We start from the raw sequence: 21,620 nt of genomic DNA, 5'->3' as shown, positions 1-21,620 counted from the left end.
CTTTAGTGTTGGCCATTACAGAACATCATGTGCTTTTCTTGCATTGGTTCTGATACAGTAATGTGTGTACAGCCATTGTAGGAGTCCTGTGTTAATACTCTGAAATAAATAAGGCACTTCAACTTAAAACTATACAGTACATGCCATGTGTTAAACAGCAAATGTAAAATACTGAAAATATTCTGAACAGCTGGATCACCTAATAACTGACACACCAAACCCCAGTATTATTTACCTTTTAACTAGCGAGTGTATGTTTGGTGTCAGTTGTTAATCTGTCACAAAGAGGTCACAGTAAAGTAAAAGCTAACTACACATCTACAAACAAAAGAGGTGGAAACCACTTTCAATGCCTGATAGAAAATCTACAGTGTTTCAGAGCATCAGCAGAGATCAGCTACTGAACTTTATCACTAAAGTCTAGTCCACACATACACAGGTATATTTAAAAACAAGTTGTTGTTTTTTTTAATGCGTTATGGCCTTTTGTCCACAAGAAAACAACATTTTAGGTCACTGAAAATAACTTCTTCAAGGGTGAAGATTCCCAGAAACTCTGTTTTGATTTTTCATGTGTGGTTAGGGAAAACTGAGTTTTTGCCTTGTAACTTCAGTGCGGTCTGTTATCGTTTTTGTGAGGCATCACAAATGAGGCGGCATTTCATACAATAATGGATTGACCAAAACAGTGTTGGCTCTGACCTCGCTAACACAACCCTGTACATGTTAACACAGAAATGTACAGTTAGCTTTCCACCTTACTGAGCAACAGAGGCGTCAGAATGCACTATGGATGCATGGATGTATAACGACAACTGGATACAGCCCCCCCCCCCGCCCCCCCCCCCCCCGAATGTTAAAAATTGGTCTAAAATTACCCCAATCTTTCACATTGAGGGGCCCATAGAGCAAAGTGCACTAGAAACTTTCACCGGCCGAGCAGCTAACTTCTCGTTGAGCCATCTGGTAACATGAAAGGGGATAAAGCGCAGCTCTTCTAGACTTTAAAAATGTTATCAGACCAAATGAATCAATTTCTGATTGTGAAATCAGAATCATTTCTTTTTCTTTGAGTGGCTTTAGGGGTTGGGTGATATCGCCACCTGTTTGTCTGATGTGCTCATGACGCTTCAATTGTGTTTTTGTGTTTTCATTTCAACTGATTTTTTTTTCAAGAAAACAAAGGAGGGAAAAATCTGGTTTTCAAAAATACCTGCGAACATGTGGACTTGGGCTAACTTTCAGTATCAGTAAAATGTATTTTTCAATTAGAACCTAACCACGTGTTTTGTTGTTTTAGCCTGCAATCTCCCCTCTCATCAAGTTTGTTTCCAGCCAAAGTCTGTGTTATCAGTGACAAGCTCCAATAAACCTACTGCACACCACCCGCCAGGCACCAAACAGCAGACAAACAAAGTTAGAAACTAGCTGGTGAATACAGCAGAGCATTTAGCAGCTAAACATACAGATATTTTCCTCAGGGGTTGGTGGAAGCAAAAACAAAGCTGAAGGCGAGCGAGTATTGGACTAATACTGAACGTCACTATTAAAACTCCTACTTGTGTACTGGATGTCAAACACGTTACCATTGACAACTTTATGAGGTGACAGTGCTGTGTGGGCTGCTACAAATAAATCAATGCTGCTTTACTATTTCCAAATCTACCCAAACAACTAAGTGTTCTGGAAGAGATAAGAATAGGTAAACTATAGTGGGATGTATAACAATAAGCTAATAATGTTTGCTGATAAGCTATAGTCAAAGAACAGGTGGTCTGTGGACCTTTTTAAAATGCAAAGAATAGGGCTGGGTTTCACCACTGATTTCCTGAATCACTTTTGATTTTGATTCCCAAGGTCCCAGGTCGATTCAATCTAGATTCTGTAAGACTGGAGCTGCTTAACAGTACGGTCATTAATAATTTAGCACCGGGGCCCATTTACTACTGGCGAGATTAACGGGCTTATAGCTTCATACATCCATGGGAAAAGCATATATTAAATGATTGATCTTGGATTTTATGAATTGATATCAGGCTATTCAAATGAAGATCAATTTGAATCAGATGAATCACTTATTTAACCCCAGTTCTATTAAAGAAACTGTGGTTTATTTAAAGACAAAATTCACGTGTTTCCCGTCTAAACAGTTGACTATTTCCTGTCCAAAATGCTAAAGAAGGGCAAAACCTGAACTTGTATAGCAAAGATGCAGAGGACTTCTACAACGGCTGTACAGGGATAGATGTCTAGATTTGACTCTTTTATTTAAAGAACACTTCTTGCCGTTGTTGTTTCAAGAGAATCCAACTCACTCACTACATGTGAACTGTTAGCTTTTTGAGGAAAACATCAGTTTCCTGAATAACTGTCTCTTCCTGCTGCCTCTCTGGTCTGTCAGTCATTCATACTGATCTATCCAATGTTTAAAACAGCAGGGACTCTAAGCACCATCATATTGATCCTATAAAGTTTCATTTGAAATGAAAATACAATTTAAATTGGACAGTATGTGTTTAGAACACGTGGCATATCGAGCACAAAAACAGATATACCTAAAAAAAAAAAGAAAAAGAAATGCATTTTCCTTGCAATAATTTGACACATCTGATGCATCGTTGATTAGCATGTCTCTAATACACAGGCCCATCCATGACCATCACACACTCTGAAAATACACAAAAATTCAAACTTAATACTTTGGCTAATGCTTCACTCACCTTGCACCAACAAGAAAGACTCATACTGATAGTTTCTCCCATTTGAAGCTAATATGTCTATATACTGTAAATAGAAATGAATCAGGGTACATATATATATACCCCACAGTTTATATAATACGCTGTATATACGAATGTGTATGCATACATACATGTCTGTATGTATGTAGGTATTTATGTATGTATGCATACATACATGTGTAGTATATGTATGTATTCATCTTACACTTTAATCTGTATTATCTGAACAGTGTTATTACACTGCTGAATACCTCCCAACTGACTGATCTGTATTGATTATAGATCATCTCACAGTGATCATTCATTCTGCCTGATCAGCCATCGGGTAACTGGGCACAAAAGCATAACACCCGGTCACATGGACGTCCGGGTTTATAGTTTCATACAAATCTGTCAACAGTTTCGGCTACCTTCAACATTTATGGAGAGTAACTTTTAGTTAAAATCATTTGTGTTTAATATGGAAGCAAAGAGAGGCCATGAAGTTCCAAGACTTAGGTGCAACTGAATACCTTACTGTGGGATGTATTTTTTTTCTCCTTACATTTTCTGATTAATATTTTGCAGACCAGATGGGAAGCTTTGGCAAGGTCCACCAGTTGACAATCACTCAGTTTTTTTTAAATTGCACAGCTTGAAATACCTATTAGGGATTTTAAAGAGGGGAATTCACACACTCAAATTTGGATAGATGGCTTTTAAAATTAAAACATTTCAATGCTATCCACTCAGTGTTATCTAAAACAGTATTCAGTCCATCAGGTGGTTAAATTTCACTTTTGGATAGTCCTTTATTTGCTTCCATATTTTGAGCTTATTTTACCAGGGCAGGGGATAGAGGAGTGGGTCGTTCTGTTTCTTTCTCTTATTTTACATTTTCAAATCATCTCAGGCCCACGGACATATTTAACTACGTGCTGTGACCTTGATGAAACTGAGCTTATTCTGCTGTTCTTCTCACTTGAAGGAACCAACAGCAAAAATCTGAAACATAATCAGCTGTGATGAAATGTGCACCAGAATTTAAAAAAAAAAAAAAAAAGAAAGAAAGAAGAACTTAACTTTGAAATTCATGCATTTCTCTTTTGAGGCTGTTCAGTTGTGTTGTGATCACAGTGCAAGACCCTGAAATTATTTGAACCCCGTCGTCAAATACAGTGTTGTCCTGTGGTGAAAAACGCAGTTTCCAAAGAAATCTGCACAATGCATCATGTCCTGATAGACAGTCTCTATGGAAGATTTAAAATGCCTAAAACAAATCAACAAAGACACAAAACACAAAATACATGTATTTCTTTTAGGATTGCATTTACTGCGTCATATTTAAATAATTTCACTTTCTTAGTTTGATTTGATTTATTTAGGCATTTTTAATGTTCCATAGCCTGCTGGGGCGCACTTTAACAAATAATAGTTTACTGTTACTATAATCATTATAATAATATACTAGTAATGCCTATAAGAGCGTAGCAGAGCAGGTTGGTGGTTGGAGGTAGGGTTGGGAGGTATCTCAGGGTTGGAGTTTACGTGACTTTTGGTCATTTTTTTTCACTTATTACATTCCTATAAAATCTGCTTGCATATTAACACACCTCTGATCCTGTTCCATTCATCTCTCTGACAACTCCAATATTGGCCACCCATCTCAGTCGTCCTCCAGCGTTTCCGTCTTGATGTCACTCCCCATACTGCACCCCGCCCCGTCCACCTGATCGGCGAGGGCTTGGTTGCTGTGATTGACAGCCGCCTTCTCCAAACCGATTGTGTCCTGGGGCTCGGACAGCGCGCTGTGAATGGTGGGTTCATCCTGGAGCGAGGGGGAAGGGGGAGACCAGGAAACGCCTGTCAATCTGGATCCTTCTGCCTGAGGGCCTGCCCCTGACACTAGGGAGCGGCCAATCAGAGAGGTGCCCCTCTGTCCAGACAAGCCTCCTCTACCCAGGGCGGAGAACCAGCTGGGGAGCAGTGTGGGTACCTGAGTGAGGTGAGGAGAAATGAAGGGAAGTCAGAGTTTCTACTGTAAATGTTCTATCATATCTCCATCTGAGACCAAAGCTCTCTGATAAATGCAGTTGTTGAGAGGGGGCAGTGACTATATTTACATGCACAAAATATACTAGCTTTTGCCCTTATTCTGAAAGAGACAATATTCCTACTAAGCTGTTTATGTGGTTAATAAAATAAATATTCCACTAATATTCCTGTCCGCCATGTATACTCAGAATAATGTGCCACAACATGCCATTTTTCATGTCGACATATGGAAAAGTGAAACAGCTGGAGCAGCTTGTGCCATTTTGCTTCTTTGCATCAACAGGATTTTTTCAGAGTTTTCCACCAGTGTTGGACTTTGTGAACACCGTCTCCCTCTTTCACTCCTTCGACCATGTCTTTGAAAAGGTCGGCGTTGTGATAACTGTCCATTTACAAAAACCTGTTGATATCCCTTTCTTCCATGATGTTTAAAAGAAGATGTGTTTCTCCTGACCAGAAATGTGAGCTCTTCTTTTGGGCGTGCATCTCCACCCCACAGCCTTACAAACTATTGGCTAGTTGGTTTGTGTGCAATGCATCAATGGCAACAAACAGAGCTAACAGTAAACAACCAAGAGGCCTTGTGTCGCAAACTGCTGTAAAAACTTCAATTGTCCAAAGAACGCTCCTAACACCTGAATCATATGCCCCATGTCTTGAGGCCTCTGCACACTGAGTCTGCTTTTTTAAATCAGTCATCTGAAAAATTGTTACGCACAGAAACCGTGAACACGAATCCGGATGCTTTTTCATTATTCTATTCGTTGTGAAGATTCACAATACAAATGAAAGTGCTTAAATTAAAAGACATTTTTCCTCCTCCTCTCTCCACTGGAACTACCTACCTGGCTGTCATCACTCCCTCCCTGTCTTTCATTTGGCACCACAGCTGCATGAAGGGGTGGAGCTGTCCTCCCTCTCTCTCTACACATTCAGTTTGTGGTCCACATCCTCCTCCTCTTCATTATCATCCTCATGAATATTACTATCTGACCTGCTGAAAGTGAGCTATCTGAGTTATGAAATGATTGGCTGTGCCCTGTTCCTCTGTCTTGTCATGGCTGTGTCTCAACGCCACATTTTCTTCACTGATTCTCAAAAGGCAATGGACAGATGTGAAAAACGCAGAAAATCAAATCTGTTGTGAAAATTAATTTATGGATGAAAGTTTCTGACTCAACGTGCCAACAAGACTGGCACATTGTGATGTTGCATTTATTTTTTGGACGCAAGACAATTTCTGACAAAAATAACAGACTCAGTGTGCAAAGGCCTTTAATCGGAAAAATGCTTCCTGTGGCCTGTATCAAATTTAGAATATTGTCATATTCAGAATAATAGTGGAATATTGTGCATGTAAACATTATCTGTGTGTGTGTGTGTGTGTGTGTGTGTGTGTGTGTGTGTGTGTGTGTGTGTGGTCAGGCTGTACCTGGGTTGGAGAGGACAGGTCAGCTCGACTGAAACCAAACTGTCTGGCTGAAGCTCTCTTGTCAAATAAGGATACCTCACAAGCCTGTGACAGGACAGCACACAGGTTATACAGTAACCAGGTCAGTGTACTGTCATAATGCTGTGAGAGAGGTCACAGCATTGTGACACTATAATGTTAGAGTCAAATATGTGACTAAATGTAAATTTAAAAAGGTTACACAAAAAGGAATCAAAACAGTAGATTTAATCATGTTTCATGCAGAGCTTTGTACATAATGATCAAAACGTTACTGTCAGACAAGATGCACTGAGCCCCCCTGTATGTTTACAGTACCACACATGCATAACTCTGAGCTGCTCAGTGCAAAAACATCTCACAACTCATTTACATCTAGACTACCTGGTCAGGGAAGTCGTTGCCATCCACCTCGTCGCTGTTGGACTGACCGCCTGGACTTTGAACCTCGATGCCGTGGCTCTCCAAGATGGCTGCTTCTTCAAAAAACACAAACCTCATCATAGCATATCGGCCTCAAACAACAACACACTCAGATGAAGGCAAAAGGTGACGCAAAGTAAGAATAAGGGAGTCAGGATAGAAATGTGTATTCCTCACTGATGCCCAGGTGTGTGTGAAATTCTACAGCAGTGTTGTAACGAGCAGGATGGCATCTAGGTGTTGGCTGGGTGATACAGAGAGCAAGGAACATCCAGCTGGTAAACAAGGATGTGTGCTGAGGAGTAAAAGCTACAGAAGCCCTGAGAGGCAGGAGATTTGAAGAACACGTACAAAATATAAAGTTTCTGACCTAGCAGTGTTGATGTCACTAATGAAAAGTATGACGAAGACAAGACGTTAACGAGCTCTCAATAGATCTTTGATATTAAAACTTATGATTAAATGTATGTTTTGTTGTCGCTGATGAGATGAGACAGGTTAAAAAGTTAGTGATGGGCTATCGGACATTCAAAGTGACAGAAGAGAAGAACAGAATGATAAATTATTTTACGAAACATATCAGAAAAATGTTTCTAACTAGGAAGCTGAAAACGGCTGTGCTTGCAATTATTTTAAAATGCCAGAGGCGTATGAGGGCGAAGCACCGACAGGCTGGTGAGCTCAGTAATTAGTCAGTACCGGGATGTTTCGCTAGCCTGCAAAACACACACCGGAACAGCGTCAGCCACAAATTGTAACCTGTAATTGGGCAGTAAATAAGCAGCCGTGCGTGTCTGACTGTGGGCAGTGGAGATGCTGGATGGATTTGTGGACATTGTTGGTTGCAGCGGTGGCTGTTAGCAGGTAGCTGCGCTTGTTAGCCGCTGAACCGCAGTAGAGCGAGCAGCCGCCAGCCGCCTGATTTTTCATCTGCTGATTCCCGTGGGACTCCACTCAGAGCCGGACTGTCTTGTGAAGGTTTATGGTTTGATTACTGTTTGACAGGCAGGTAGGAGGCTCAGTGTAGTTATGCAGTATATTAACAGTCTGAACCAAGCAGAGTTTTCTCTTCGCTTTAAACCTCCAGACTAACATGTTGCAGATTTAGAAAGAATTCAGGCTGCAATTAAGTTATTTCTCCATCTTGAAAGTGGCATCAATACATCAGAGTTTGCAGTGAACCTGGGCACAAATATTTTCTGTCTCATCTCAAACTAGTTATTTTTGGTCTCTAAGTTTGAGATTGGTTTAAAAAGAAAAAACATTTTGACTACAAGTAATGATTGACTAAAATATAAGGAGTTTTCATCGACTAAAACTGGAGTAAAACATTTTGAGTTATTGTCTACTAAAACTATGGAGGATAAAAATGACTAAAATGTGACTAAAATAAAAGCAGCAATTGTAGCATGGCTAGGTGCATTAGTCTCACCCACTGCACTTTCACTGGTGGTTTCTGAGGTGGACGGTATTTCAGAGTCTCTTGCTCAAAGAAGATAACAACACAAGAATGTTCATACACTTGGAATAATAATAATACCGCTAATTGGCTAATATGTTTCCATAGTATGTCAATGTTAGCTAACTAGTTCACCTCGCCTTTATCAATAGGTGACACACACCTATTTAGCATTAGCTAGCTCACATGGCTGCACAAGGATTCCTGGGTTAGCTTATCATTAATGTTGTGTGCTGTAAATTAAACTTTTTTTTTATGAAAAGACTGTTTAAATTTTGCTGATAACATTTAATTCATGTTAATGTGTTAAAAAAAAACAAACAAACAAAAAACCCATTTTGAAGACCCAGGGGCTAATGGGTACACCTCAGTATAGCTAATGCTGATGGTTTTCTCTGTTGCTTCTCAGGGCTTTTGTAAAATTCTGTTTTGTATGTTTACTGGTTTATTTAGAGGCTGACGGCATAAATGGATATCAGGTTCTTAAAGGATGACCTACATTGAGTTTTTAAGTATCTCCATCATGTTAGGTGTTAAGTTACACGAGGGCATATTCTATGTATAAGTCCAATAACACCCACTGCTGTTAACACACACATGCGCATATGCACACACAGGTAGACATTACCAATATTAGCGCGCCTCTTGATGTCTTTGCGACGGTTGGCAAACCAATTGTAGACCTTCAGAGATGTTACCCTCTCCAGATCGGACAGCTTCTTTCCTTTAACACACACACACACAGATCAGAGTTACTGGGCTGCTGCTTTTCTGTCCTCCACTCCTCCAGTCTTTCCCTGTGATTGTTTTTGAAGGCTCATTCAAGCATGTTTAACATCACTGGTCAGAACGTGTCTTCAGGGTGATGCAAAGTTCCTCCTTTGACAGATGATATTTCCTTTTTTACCCAAAACAAGTTAGCTTACAATACTGTTCAAAGATTCAAAGCTGCTGTTTATTTATCCAATATATTTAAGAAGTGTGTTTGTGATGACGTGACTCTTCTAGTTAACTGTGGGAAGCCAAGAGAGTAGTTAACATCTAATAAATCCCAATCAATTATCCAAATGAATTCATTTCCCCTCAGAAATGACTAACAGAATATGAATCATAGCCAATTACACATCTAGAAAAAGCCATGTTGTAGCATTTGACCCATGTGGCTCCTTGATAGGGGCCGCTTATTAAAAACACTGTTGAGCAAACAATGCAAAACAATGAACCCTCATCCTCTAATTCAGTAAAGGCTGCAACCAATACAACAACTAAGGCCTCATGTCCACCAAAGCATTTTTTCCCATCTGAACACACCATGTGTTCCTAAGGAAACACCCAGCTGGGAGCAGTGAGAGCGCTTTGGAGGCGCAGGGGTTTTGTCAGCTGCGACACTTTGGTTGTGTCTCTGTGATGATACAGAATATCTGCGGAGGTAAAAATGTTGGTGCAAGGTACAGTACTTGCTCTGGATGAAGGGAAGGCTGAAGCACATAGGGACAGATGACAGACCTGCCAGTCTATGTCGGTTCATGAGAGGAACCATATATCAGTATATATACACACAATATATTATCGTATCTCTTCTCCATTGTTGTTGTTCAGCACTTGTACAGCATGTAAGATGTGGCAGCTGGTCTTTGTGGTATCTGTCCCTCCTCCACTGTGATTGAACAGCTCGGTAAAAGGGGGCAGCATTTTCCCCAAAAACTCAACATTTTTTTAAATTTGACCCAATTTCCATCCAAGAATAAATAAGGTACTTCTGATTTTGATTTCTGTTTTTACCTACCTGGTTTCTGAATGACAGCGTTGCAGGCGGTGGCGATCTCTTCTCTCTTCGCTTCGTCAGGATACTGATTATCACTGAAGTAGCTGTGTAGACAAAAACACACCACTTCATATTAGAACTACGAAGCCCATTAAACATCATTGTTTCTTACACTTTCAGCCAGTCCACACTTCCTCTTAAAGCTTACCTCTCCATAACAGCCAGACACTCCTTCCTCCAGGTGAATCTGCTCCCTCGCCGCAGACGGAAGCCCCCTGGGGCCGAGCCAAATGGAGGCGGGGCTTGGTGCCAGTCCATCACCTCCTCCAGAGCCAATGGGGCGGCTCGCATGGCCAGAGTGGCACCTGAAGTCACAAACACCAGACAGCGTTAATAACAAAGCCGCTCTTTATTTAAGTAGGTCATACAGTTTGATGCTTTAGACAGTTTCTCAGCCGAACAATAATTCACACTCACTTTTCTATTCATTGTTTCTCCATGTAAAAATATGTCTCAAGTATAATAATGAAAATTGCACTTCATCGTGATGCTGTGAGGCTGAAGAGTAATTCATTACACCCAGACCTTTATTTATTTTAGAGTATCTAGCCAACAAAACAAATTAAAGTCAAGAGAGTCTCATTAAAGCCTGATGCCAGTCTTTTTCTTTTCAAGAGAAGACACAGAAAACTAGACTGGACTGAGTTTTCATACTGTACATGATTTCACTGTGTTGGTCTCAACCTAACACAATGGAGTCATTGTTTCATCACAGGACAACAGTTTACAGTCTTTATTTCTGTAACATCTCAAGTAGGCCAAAGAAAAAGAAAGCCAACATGTTCCATGGCTTTCTTTTCTGTCAGAAGACTCTTTGACTACAACTTATGTCAAATCTGCAACTCCGAGTACAGGAAACCTGCCCTCTGCTGCAAGATGATGGCTATAAAAAGAATTCACCTCCTTTCAGTTCATGTTGAAATCACAGCTATGAATACCAATGAGCTGAGGTACACTTTTCTTTTCTGCACTGCTGTATTAGAGCTGTCAATCTGGGCTGTCCAGCCGCCTACGCAAGGAGACTTTGACAATATGCAATGACAACATGTTCTTAACAGATAACAAGCTCTTCCCATTGTGCTGTAGTAGAAATTGTCCTCCCAACTTTGAATGGCCTGATTTTTGCTCAGTCAGCGTTGAGAAACTATGTGTCATTGAAGTCAGCCCTGTCAGTCATGCATTCAGTGCAGCTGCCTATTGAGAAACAAGTTATCCATTTTGCTTAACAGTCTTTTTTTTTCAGCTGTGGGCCTGATGGTGGAGGGTGGTGTTACCAGGGTTGGTCTTCTCCAGCTGGTACCAGCGAAAGAAGGCTCGTTTCTTCTGCTCGCTGAGGTCTGATCCCTGCTGTAGGAGCCAGTGGGAGATACGACTCTGACTGATCCCTGGAGGAAGAGGAACTCAGTCAGTTCTCTTTCTGTGGTGATTTGGTGGGCCTGGTAGAAGTGAGGATGAAGTCGATACTCACCTGTTACCTGAGCGACCACAGCCTGGGAGATCCGCCTGTTCGCCAGGAAGGACTTAATCTCTTCTTTGATCATAGCACTGTCCCTCCTGCAGCAGAGAGGAGAATCTACTGCTCACCGCAAAGCACAATGAATGTTCACATCTCCAACAGTCACTACACTCAAAGGAGCTTTATATGATATTCAAGCATATCTATGATTTAGAAGTTGTCTGCACATGGCTCTCTACGTGGAGGTGCCTGATCTGGTGGCGAGCAGTTAATGGTTTTAGAAGCGTGAACAATGCTAACAACAGCAACAGTGCTGACAGAGCTAACGTTGTCAGTCTGGGTGGGAACTGGAGGCTGGGTTTTACGCTTCCACAGCAATGACATCCCAATATCCGCAGAACACCACCAGTGAGCTAGCCAATGGGATCTGCATACACTGTTATGCACACGCGGTCGGACCGTCTACCACAACAATGTACAGAGAGGCTTGGATTACGCCACACGGAGAGGTAGTGTGATATCATTCTCTGCTCTGGACGCCATTACTCCACTGTATCTTTACACAGCAAACAGGGGTTTGCTGCCATATTAATGCTCTGATTGTCGTATAGAGCTCCTTTTAACCAGCCTCAACTCTGCAATCCACATACATATTTATGGCAGCAGCTGTTGAAGCTGAATATGTGCAGGAATCAGATGCCAGATCCTGCTGTAATATTCGCTGCTTTCTGGTTTGATTTCATCTTCACACACCCTCAAATCAATACCGCTCTGATTGCTGCTGTCTGACTGCAGACTACAGATGAGGGGCCCCAGTGTGTGTGTGTGTGTGTGTGTGTGTGTGTGTGTGTGTGTGTACAGTATGTGTGTATGTAGGCAATAATCCTTGTATCATATTCAGATTCAGTGTGAGCTACAGGCAGGCTTGTCGACCATCAGCCCTCTGTATTAACACCAGCTCTCTGATACTACTGTATATGTTGCCAGTGGGTTCTAAAACCAAATGGACCATTTTGATAGAAAAACAAAAAGCATAATAATCATAACTGTAACTGCATAAGTATGATTGTCATGGTTATATCAAACTGCACAAAATTTACTTGCAACCCAACAGCTCTAAATACAGTTGGCTGGCACTCGTGACTTTGCCCTGAATTCTCTCTTTAGCACTGTCAGCGACCAGGTTAGGTTTCTTGGCAGTCTAAGGAAATATTGCAAATGCATGAGGCATCGAGTTTGCCAACCAGTACAAACAAGTTTATGCACTGAAGAAATGCAATGGGCAGTACATTTCACAGCTGAAAAGTAAAAATAAACTTGTGATTACTTGTGATTTTTCTATTTCAGTTTCTTGTAATTTCCTGGCTGACACATGCGTCAATACCGAGATATCTGCAAAGAGCTGATATATGGGCCTGGTCAATTTAATCTGCTCTGGCGTGGTTCTTCCTGTGCTACTCAGTTCTGGTCTAATTTAAGACAGGTCTAGGCTGGTCTTACCTCATCAAGTCCTCCACCTTTTCATCCACATCTATGTCCTCTTCACTGGTCTCAAACCCGTAGCCTGGTGCTGTCACGCTGCCACTAACGACACCGAGAGGAAACCGGGGCGGTGACAGCTTCCCATTAGTGACAGCAACTAGGCCATTTTGAGCTACTGCTGCCATGGCGACAGGTGAGGCTACTGGAATTGGTAGAGGTGGAGAGGTGGTGTCGAAGTTGTTATTGGGCGACAGTGAGAGTTGGTTGTCAGGGAAACTTGTCTGAGTGGCGGTGGAAGTCATGGAGGAAGAGGCGACGACAGTGCTGGAGGAAGACAAGGAAGACGAGGGAGGCATGTAGGGAGGTTTATGGGTCAACTTGTGTCCATGTTGCCGCTCCAGGTGGTCCAGGGTGTCCAGGGCGTGGAGGACCTCGGCCTGTGTGATACCTGTCCTCCTGAGCCGCTGGAGGAGGTCGATCTGCTCAATGGTGAAACGAGGCTCCTCACACTGCTGGAACATCCTGGAGGAGATCATAACAATATCATGATAACAAAGAAAAATAAAAATAAACTCTGTACATTTACCTGGTATATTTTACTGCACACTACATACAATACTTAGAGGGGCGGTGCTTGCTCAGCCTGCTGCCCCTGTGACCCAGCCCCAGATAAGCGGATGAAAATGGATGGATGGATGGACTTTTAATGGGAAAGTGTTATTATTCATTGCAGATATATAAAATATTTAAAAGATGTTGTTGCCTTCTTAACTTCAATAGTTGCTGGTCTGTTCCCAACTCGGCCAAACTTGAAAGATGCAGGCTGTGTTGTGACAGCTTTTTCCAATAGAGCAGGACTCCGTGTCCACTGTCACATTAAACTGCTAAATATTTAACATTTTACTTCCAGGTAATGTTGCAATCCATTTTGCAGCAATCCGCCCAAACCTGTTTCAGGTGGGATTGGCCCACACTTGCTTTATTGTTTTGCTATATATGACATGCTACTAGTTGATGTCAGAAATTGTCAAAGAATATGTGTACTGAGCTGAGGCACTAAGATTAATATTCTGTCCAGATGCATGGAACAAGATGACATCATCTAGTATGGAACAAACCAAGCTGTTACAAGCTGAAACCTGCAAATTTCCAAAACCCAATGAAAAGTAGGCTCAACAGGCATCACACAGAGATAGGAAACATTGGTCAAAACAGTACAGATACCTACATATGAAATAAAATCATTGAATCTTATATTTCAGCCAGTGAAAATTACAAAAAAATAGCATCAGTACACTTATCAATTATGAATCAGTCTCAATACCTGGGTTTCGAATTCTTTATACATTGATCTTTGTTCCTGTGTTTGAGGCAAGGTGGTTCTCTTAGTTTAGACATTACTTTATGTCTGCAGTTGCATCAACATACTAAATGTAAGGCTGTGCAATTAATCGGTGATCACGATTACGATTTTGAGGTCAAACGATTTCAAAATTAATGAAATCGAGGGTAAACGATTTTTGGTCACGGATGCCTGGAGATGTTATTTTGTCACCTAACATATTAATAAAGACAAGCTGATTAATCAATCTAACTATATCTTACCTTGAACTATAATATAGGATTGCTAGGGGAACCTTTCTTAACTATCGCCACAGGATAGCAGTATGACTCTATGTTAAATGAGGGATTAAACACATAAAAGTATAACTCACTCATACTACGACCTACAAAAGTGGGAATAACATCAATCAACCAAGTAACAAGGATTATGCAAAGTTACAATTTTAGGGCATGGATAAAATGTATAGTTCACTTTCAAGAGACATTTCAAGTTGGTTAAAAAGAGAAACTTAGTCTCTACTCAGGAATTGGTCTTCTTCGTTGATCTTCACCAGGGTGAGAGTAAGATAGAGCTGGGGTGACTCCCATAGATGTATTGTATAACAGATAGAGGGACAGAAATGTGGAGAGACAAAAAGAAGAGAGGATGTGGGTGAGTTGGAGTCTCTCCCTGCTGCTTGGATCTCAGCATAGTTAATGACCCTGGACGGGCAGTTAATCTGGCTGAGTTGTCAAAACGCTGGATTTTCCCAAGATGGTAATCAGCAAACTGGGATCTGGAAGGTTTCCAGTTGATACCTTTACCACCCTTGATGCCAGGATGATGGTGAAAGAGTTCATCAACTTCGAGGTGAGACCGGGTAAAGCCATAAACATTTGACTCTCAGAGTGGTCCATCTCACCTCTGTCCATTTACTTACAATCTATGTTTTGGGGGAGTTCAGCAGGCTGTTCCTCCTACAATGCTCAGAACACATTTCAACCCAATCCAAAAAAAAAAAAAAAAGATGAAATTCAGCTCCAAGGGCCAAACTTCAAAAATTCATAACCAAAAACGTATATGAAGTAGAGCTACAGGACTGCAAGATCCTGTGAATTTCATATAAGTTTTTACATGATTTTTTCCCCCTAGAAAATCCATAACATAAACTGGAAGAAGTTCTGAATTCTGGGTGAGTTGTTATGGAATGACCCATGTATGAAATTAAATGGAGCACTGGAAGCAATGGGTCTCATTCATGAAAAGTGAGTAAATCTGTGTGTAGATTTGCACATAAAAGCCTATGCTACTAAAAACCTACTCCAGATTCAGGAACGCTGCGGGAAACTCAGATTTGATCGTAAACACGTGTGTATGATCATGAATGCCAATCCATCGTAAAGTGACAGCGCGCTCCCGGTAATTAGCAGAAAATCCCCGCCCATGAATAGTCAATGACCACCATATAAGGAGGTGTAGGTGCATCCAGTCGACCTGTCAGTCATGGCGCAAAGAAAGAAAGAGAGAGAAAGTGGACTTAAGAAAAAACATTTTATTTTCTTCAGTTAGTAGTGGTGTGACAGGGACAGACGAAGCAAAGGCCTGGAGGGAGGTAACAGATGCTGTTAATGTTGTCTCCGTAGTACAAAGAACCATGTCAGAGGTGAAGCATAAATGGTTTGAATTGAAACTGGAGGCAAAGAAGTACATTAGCACACACACAAAAGTACAGCGGTCACCAAACAAACAGAAGATTCATTTGTGGGGTTTTGAATGAAGTGGGAACGGGAAACCAGAAAGTTTTGTGCGTAATGGATAAAATCTAAATCAGTGATGGCTGTCGGAATTTAGAGCTATTTAACATTTATTTTAACAAATGATACGGATAACATATAGCCTTCAGCAGTTTTGTATGTATCGTCTTCAAATTATTTGAATCTTAATAGCCTAAAGCTCTGTTTTATACAACGTATAATTCAAATGATCAAAAAGCCACAAAAAAAACAAACAAACAAACAAAAAACGTGTTGTCTCAAATAATTGTTTCAGCTGGCGCGTGCTCCTTCGTGCTGCCTCTGCTGAACCCAGGCACCGAGGCCACAGAGGCTGTGATCCAGCTGTCCTTACGGATATTTTTATTATCGTCATTCAACATGTAGAAAGAACGTGTAATCTATTGAGTCGATTTACATAGATATTTCACAATCATGAACCTAATCTGGATCTTAAACCTGCTAATTGCCAACTAATTTAACTAAATGTGTTATATTTTTAATATTTTGTCATGTTTAGATTACGTGTTTCAAAGGCATCTGTGTATTGTGTACATGACAGAGCGCAATACGAATTAAAATTGTAATTTCCAATAGTGACGAGCAATATTTATGTGCTTTACTACATTTACACAAGCACTACGAGTGGTCAGGAGCAGGAGTAGATTTTGTTAGTAGCTACGAAAAGATCGGAGCTACTAAAATAGTGATAAATGCGGACATGCATGTAAATTTCCATCTGCGAACAGTTTACACACAAATTCCTTCTGCTCAGGTTTCATGAATGAGACCCAATGTATGTTGATGAGAAACACAGTATGTAAACATAATTAAGTCCTTGCTGATTTGGAGACACCCAAGGTTACTGGTGGTCACAGCAAATGGGTTTTGACAATACAGGTCCAGAACAATTTGGTTCATAATGAAGTACCTGAACTTAACTGTTAGCACATGTATGAACCACCGGGGGCAGAAATGACTGAGAGGATTCACTGTGTCACATTAATTTCATGAATGAGGCTTAAAAAGACAACAATTCTGTCCAACATGGTAACTCATGCACTAAAGTTGTCTACTGCATAGCATTAAATATGGACTTGCACTGGCTCTTATTTCCCACATCACGTCCAGTACATGCATGCATTGTTTTCTGTAAATCCCTTGTGTATGTGTGCACAATTTGAATCTCACGCAGGAAAGGTGGACTCAACCAGTGACAAAGAAAACGACTCTTTACTGTAGAGAAGAAATTAAAGAATGCAAACACACCGAGTGGCGACTGCACAAAGAATGCTGCCTGTAAATAGTGTCAAACATGGAGCCTGATTTAACAAAAATCTACATTTCTTACTTATGCTTAATTAAAGCATTTTCAGCTCATTAGTGACCTTTCTCTACCCTCTCAGCTTCACATCCCCATCAGTGACACAACAGCAGTATAAAATGGAGGAACAGTCACATCTGTTAGCTTCCTGCCTGCAGATTTACAGCAGACACACACACACACACACACACACACACACACAGTAAGACATCAGAGCTGAGCAGCTGCTATCCAGATATGAAATGCATTCCTCCAGATCAAATAAGGCTTTTATTAAAGTGGATACATTTTCAACCCCAATAATCATATAATGGTACCCATATAATGCAATGCATGGTATGTCTTCAAACCAAAAACATGCACACTGGCTTCAACAAAGCTTTAACAGAAAACATTATTGTTGTTCCCCATCTATATTTCTATTGTGGTACGCCATAAATGTGCACTAATTTTGTCTTGTTTCTAAAAAAAACACCGTCGTAAACACAGTCGCTGGACTGAGCTGAGAGAGAGCAAGAGAGGAGGATAAACGAAGAAATGAGATAACACATCTGTCTCGATGCCTTTCTTTCTGATGCAGAGAAGAAAAACAGGCCACAGCCGAGAATCAAAGTCAGCAGACATGTCAACACTTATATAGAAAAGGAGGGTGAGGGCGTGTGTGTATCTGTGTGTTTATGTGTGTGCAAGTGCATATGTGTGTGTGTATATGCGTGCATCTTGGGAAAAATGCCAAAAAAAATTTACATCTCAGGCAGCCAAGCTCCATACTTTCTCTCACTGCTGCAGAGGATGAGTCACGCTGTATAAAGAGTTAAGACTGATACATAGGATCCATACAGGACTGCAAAATCTCTACTATCATGTTTTCACTTTTGTAATAACTGCTCTTTTTTTATTGAGTTTACAATATTTTGTCCTCCTGCACTACTGTTACTGAAGTTCTTTACAAACTATTGACATTATATACCATCTGTACTTGTTCATTGTAATGTGCATCCAAACCAAAGTATCTGTAGTTTACACAACATTTCTCGAACCAAAGCTGCTCATGCAGGAAAGCTGAACGTATATGAAACACTCTGTTACTCATTGGAAAGTGACAAATATGATTTTTCTTCATTGTGCAAACCCTGGTCAATATCAGCTTTTAAGCCTTTATTCACTTATAGCCAGGAAATTAAGAAAGCTAGAGATGGGGAATAAGATGCAACAAAAGTCCCCAGCTAGTTGCAAACTAGGGACGTTGCAGTTCATGGTCCACACCTTAAAACCCTCTGGCCACCAGGGTGCCCAATGATGGGGGTTCAGTGGTATCAAGTTTTGCTCTAAATGTACTGTGAATTATGGGAACTACAATAAGAAAACAACAATAAAACAAGTTTGCTCGATTCAATCTGGAGACACATTTAGAATGATCAGAAGGGAACATGATGTATTTAAGTGCAATTCAGCTGGTCCATATGAGACCAGTGGCAGCTTTGCAAAAAATGCACCAAAGCTGTACCTATTTAAAGTTCAGTGAGGAGCAATAAGTGCTGACTAAAATGGCTTTCACTCTACAGACACCTTCTCTCTACTCCTACGTCTCTTAATGCCTCCAGCAACATTTAAAATAGGGGAACGTCAGTATGCTTTTCTAAAAGGGAGCTGGAATATTGGGGATTATCATATTCTGTAAAATTAAAATCAATCTCAGTCAGTAAACTAAGATTAAGAGATGATTAACAAAACACTACAAAAATTTGACTTTCCATAAACAAATATTGAGTGTATAAACAAGTGACATCCGAGCAAATATTTGAACAGATTAATAAATAATTAAATCAGCCACCAGGTAAAAACAAAGATATTTTTGGCCTAACTTATCTACCATGTCAGTCTCTAACAGCCACTTTGGCAGGAAACCAGCGTTCCTCTAAAGATGCTGCTATTGTAAGATGACACAGAAGCTTTTAGGTGCACACCAGGAGGAAAGCACAACTTTTCCTTCCTTCCCCTGAGAAAAGACTGACAAATTATTTATCATAGCCTTGCAGACAAGGGTGTATCCCACCAAAATGCACCTTTCCTCAACAGTAACCCATATCAGCACAGGAAACTGGATAAGTTTAAGCTTTGATTTTTTTTCCACACTATCTGGAGTGAGGACCCAGCCACCTTCATGGTCGCAGAAGTTTCTAAACATGGCTGCAGTACATTAACAGAGCATTTCCAGCAGCCACATTCACCTGGTAATAAGATAACACTGGTACAGTAAGGACAGGATACCTTATCAAAGTACAGACTGCATTAAGAAAAAAAGTCAAAATATTTAAGAAGCCATCAAATAATAATATCGTATGGCTCAGTTTTTAAATTATGTCTGCAGCTTTGGAAGTTCTTGTAATAAATTGCATTAGCTGATGTGTATAGGACTAAGTGGACTAAAAGCAAAGCTGTGCAACACTGAAACAGAGATTGTGCATTACAGTATGTGCAATTGTGTGGGGCTGAGATAGACTGTGTGCAAGTAGGGACAGAGGGACTAGTAATCAAATAGTGCTGACTGGCACTGCTCAACTCCTTAAGAGATCTTTGCTAAGCAGTTACTGCATAAAGTATAGTGTTGTTGGCTTGGCACACATGAAAATATACACACAAACACTGACGTCACAACCAGGGTAATGCTTCAACAGTTTGTCTCACACCCTGAGGTGTCCTTTAGCAAGACACTGAGCCAGCTGCAGGTGCTGCTTTGTAGCTGAACTTGACTTGACCTCTGACCTCCCAGAGAAGCAAAGAGTTCTCAGCTGAGGCCCCAGAGGACTACATTGCAATACATCAAGAAACTCTTACTATCAGTCCACTCCTCACACCTCCCAGACAAACTCCACACCATGCAGGACCAGGAACTCACTTTATCTGCATGTGTTTGTCCACAATAATGTCATGTTTGCTGTACTTCAAGGCTCACTCCTAAAATAATACTGTAACATGTTAAAGATAAGCTGTATTTCTGTTCCTGAACCCTGTGACCTGACCCAAGATCCTAACCAGACGTGGCATAACGTTGAACTGCATCCTGGCTGCAGACGTGTGCCAGCTGAGCACAGACAAAAGTCATTTAATTACAGCAGGCAACTTTTCAACTGGCCTCGGAACCCCCAAATTTAACCAAAATAACAACAGCTGGCTCATGTGGACGCAGACTACACTGCAGTCGATCCAAATACCGAGGTAGCCCCGACACACAGTGTATTCTTGAAGGGCTCGACTTTCTTACCGAACCACATTGAAAAATAAGGGATTTTAATTTTGCTCTACCTCTAGGAAAAACTACACAGAAGAAAGAGGGTATCTTAAAATGTTTTATGGATATTGAAGAACAACTCCCCAATTCGGCATATGTCATATAAACTAATTCATCCTATCCACAACACCACAGCACATTTTAATGCATGCTCGTCTGCTGTTCACCGTAATTATCACACTCTACTAAAACACACCGTGCATCGCGGGAGCAAGCATTGTACACCAACTGGAAAAGTTGACATTGTGTTTGATTAAGTGTTTCTTGGTAAACTATGTGCATGCCGAATAGGAAGCTGACTCTTTATAATTCAGACAAGAGGGTTAATATCAGTTTATGTCGCGTGAGCATAAACCGCCAAGTGAAACGCCGCAGCACGGGCGAATTTTTTAAGGAGTTTTCAGTTATCAGCACACAGAGAAAAGGAAATGTATCAGGCTAGCAGGACCGTTTCAAGAAAGCAGTAGTTGGAGCTGCAGGACTTCACTTACCTTAATATTCCAGTCTAAGAGCCTCCACAGATGTTTATTTTACCATATATCTATTGCCTCGGGGCGCCGGGACACACGGACACTGACAGTTTTCCCAAAATGTCTCCTCTGTTTCTAATTGGGTTTCAATCCACCGTCAGACAGATTCGCCTTTTGTCCGGCAGACAGGCGCCATGTTGACACAATGACGCAAGGAACGACGGGAGTCGCAGTTTACAGAACTTACTGTACACACAGAGGAGCCAGTTTATTAGGTACACCTGGCTACAACTGAAATTCAGCACAATATTCCTGCAATATTGCCGCACTGCACTGTAGGATGTTTCTATATTTTGTCCAGCCGACATTCTCATAGTACTTAGTTTGTTAATGTGTCAGCTCAGTTATAATATGCATAATAATGTGCTTCAGAACCAACTATTTTGTCTCTACTTATCTTTCACAGTCACTGAAACAATTCCTTTCCTTGCTTTGTGTTAGATTTATTTGCACTGTAAACATTTAGGTGTTTCTCTTAACAAACGCTAATGCACACACAAAAAGAGTT

At 40.8% G+C, this 21,620-nt stretch overlaps 1 protein-coding gene across 3 annotated transcripts; it reads right to left on the bottom strand.

Moving 5' to 3' along the window:
• Positions 1 to 846: 846 nt before the first annotated feature.
• On the bottom strand, positions 847 to 21,243 carry LOC125902865 (homeobox-containing protein 1-like). 3 transcript variants are annotated; one of them, XM_049599517.1, is made up of 10 exons: positions 21,074 to 21,243; positions 12,889 to 13,392; positions 11,401 to 11,486; positions 11,207 to 11,317; positions 10,081 to 10,237; positions 9,894 to 9,976; positions 8,736 to 8,831; positions 6,610 to 6,704; positions 6,208 to 6,291; positions 847 to 4,716 (listed from the first exon to the last, which is right to left on the bottom strand). In XM_049599517.1, the coding sequence occupies exons 2-10, from the start codon at positions 13,389 to 13,391 to the stop codon at positions 4,387 to 4,389; spliced, it is 1,545 nt and encodes a 514-aa protein (XP_049455474.1). In that variant the 5' UTR covers position 13,392; positions 21,074 to 21,243; the 3' UTR covers positions 847 to 4,386. The 3 variants fall into 3 exon arrangements, with proteins under 3 accessions (XP_049455474.1, XP_049455484.1, XP_049455493.1); XM_049599527.1 differs by having other exon boundaries at positions 6,610 to 6,701; XM_049599536.1 differs by having other exon boundaries at positions 6,610 to 6,698.
• Between the last annotated feature and the right edge of the window lie 377 nt (positions 21,244 to 21,620).

This window comes from Epinephelus fuscoguttatus, linkage group LG2 (assembly GCF_011397635.1).
Source record: "Epinephelus fuscoguttatus linkage group LG2, E.fuscoguttatus.final_Chr_v1".
Taxonomy (NCBI): Eukaryota; Metazoa; Chordata; class Actinopteri; order Perciformes; family Serranidae; genus Epinephelus; species Epinephelus fuscoguttatus.
This window is presented reverse-complemented; position numbering and strand designations above follow the sequence as displayed.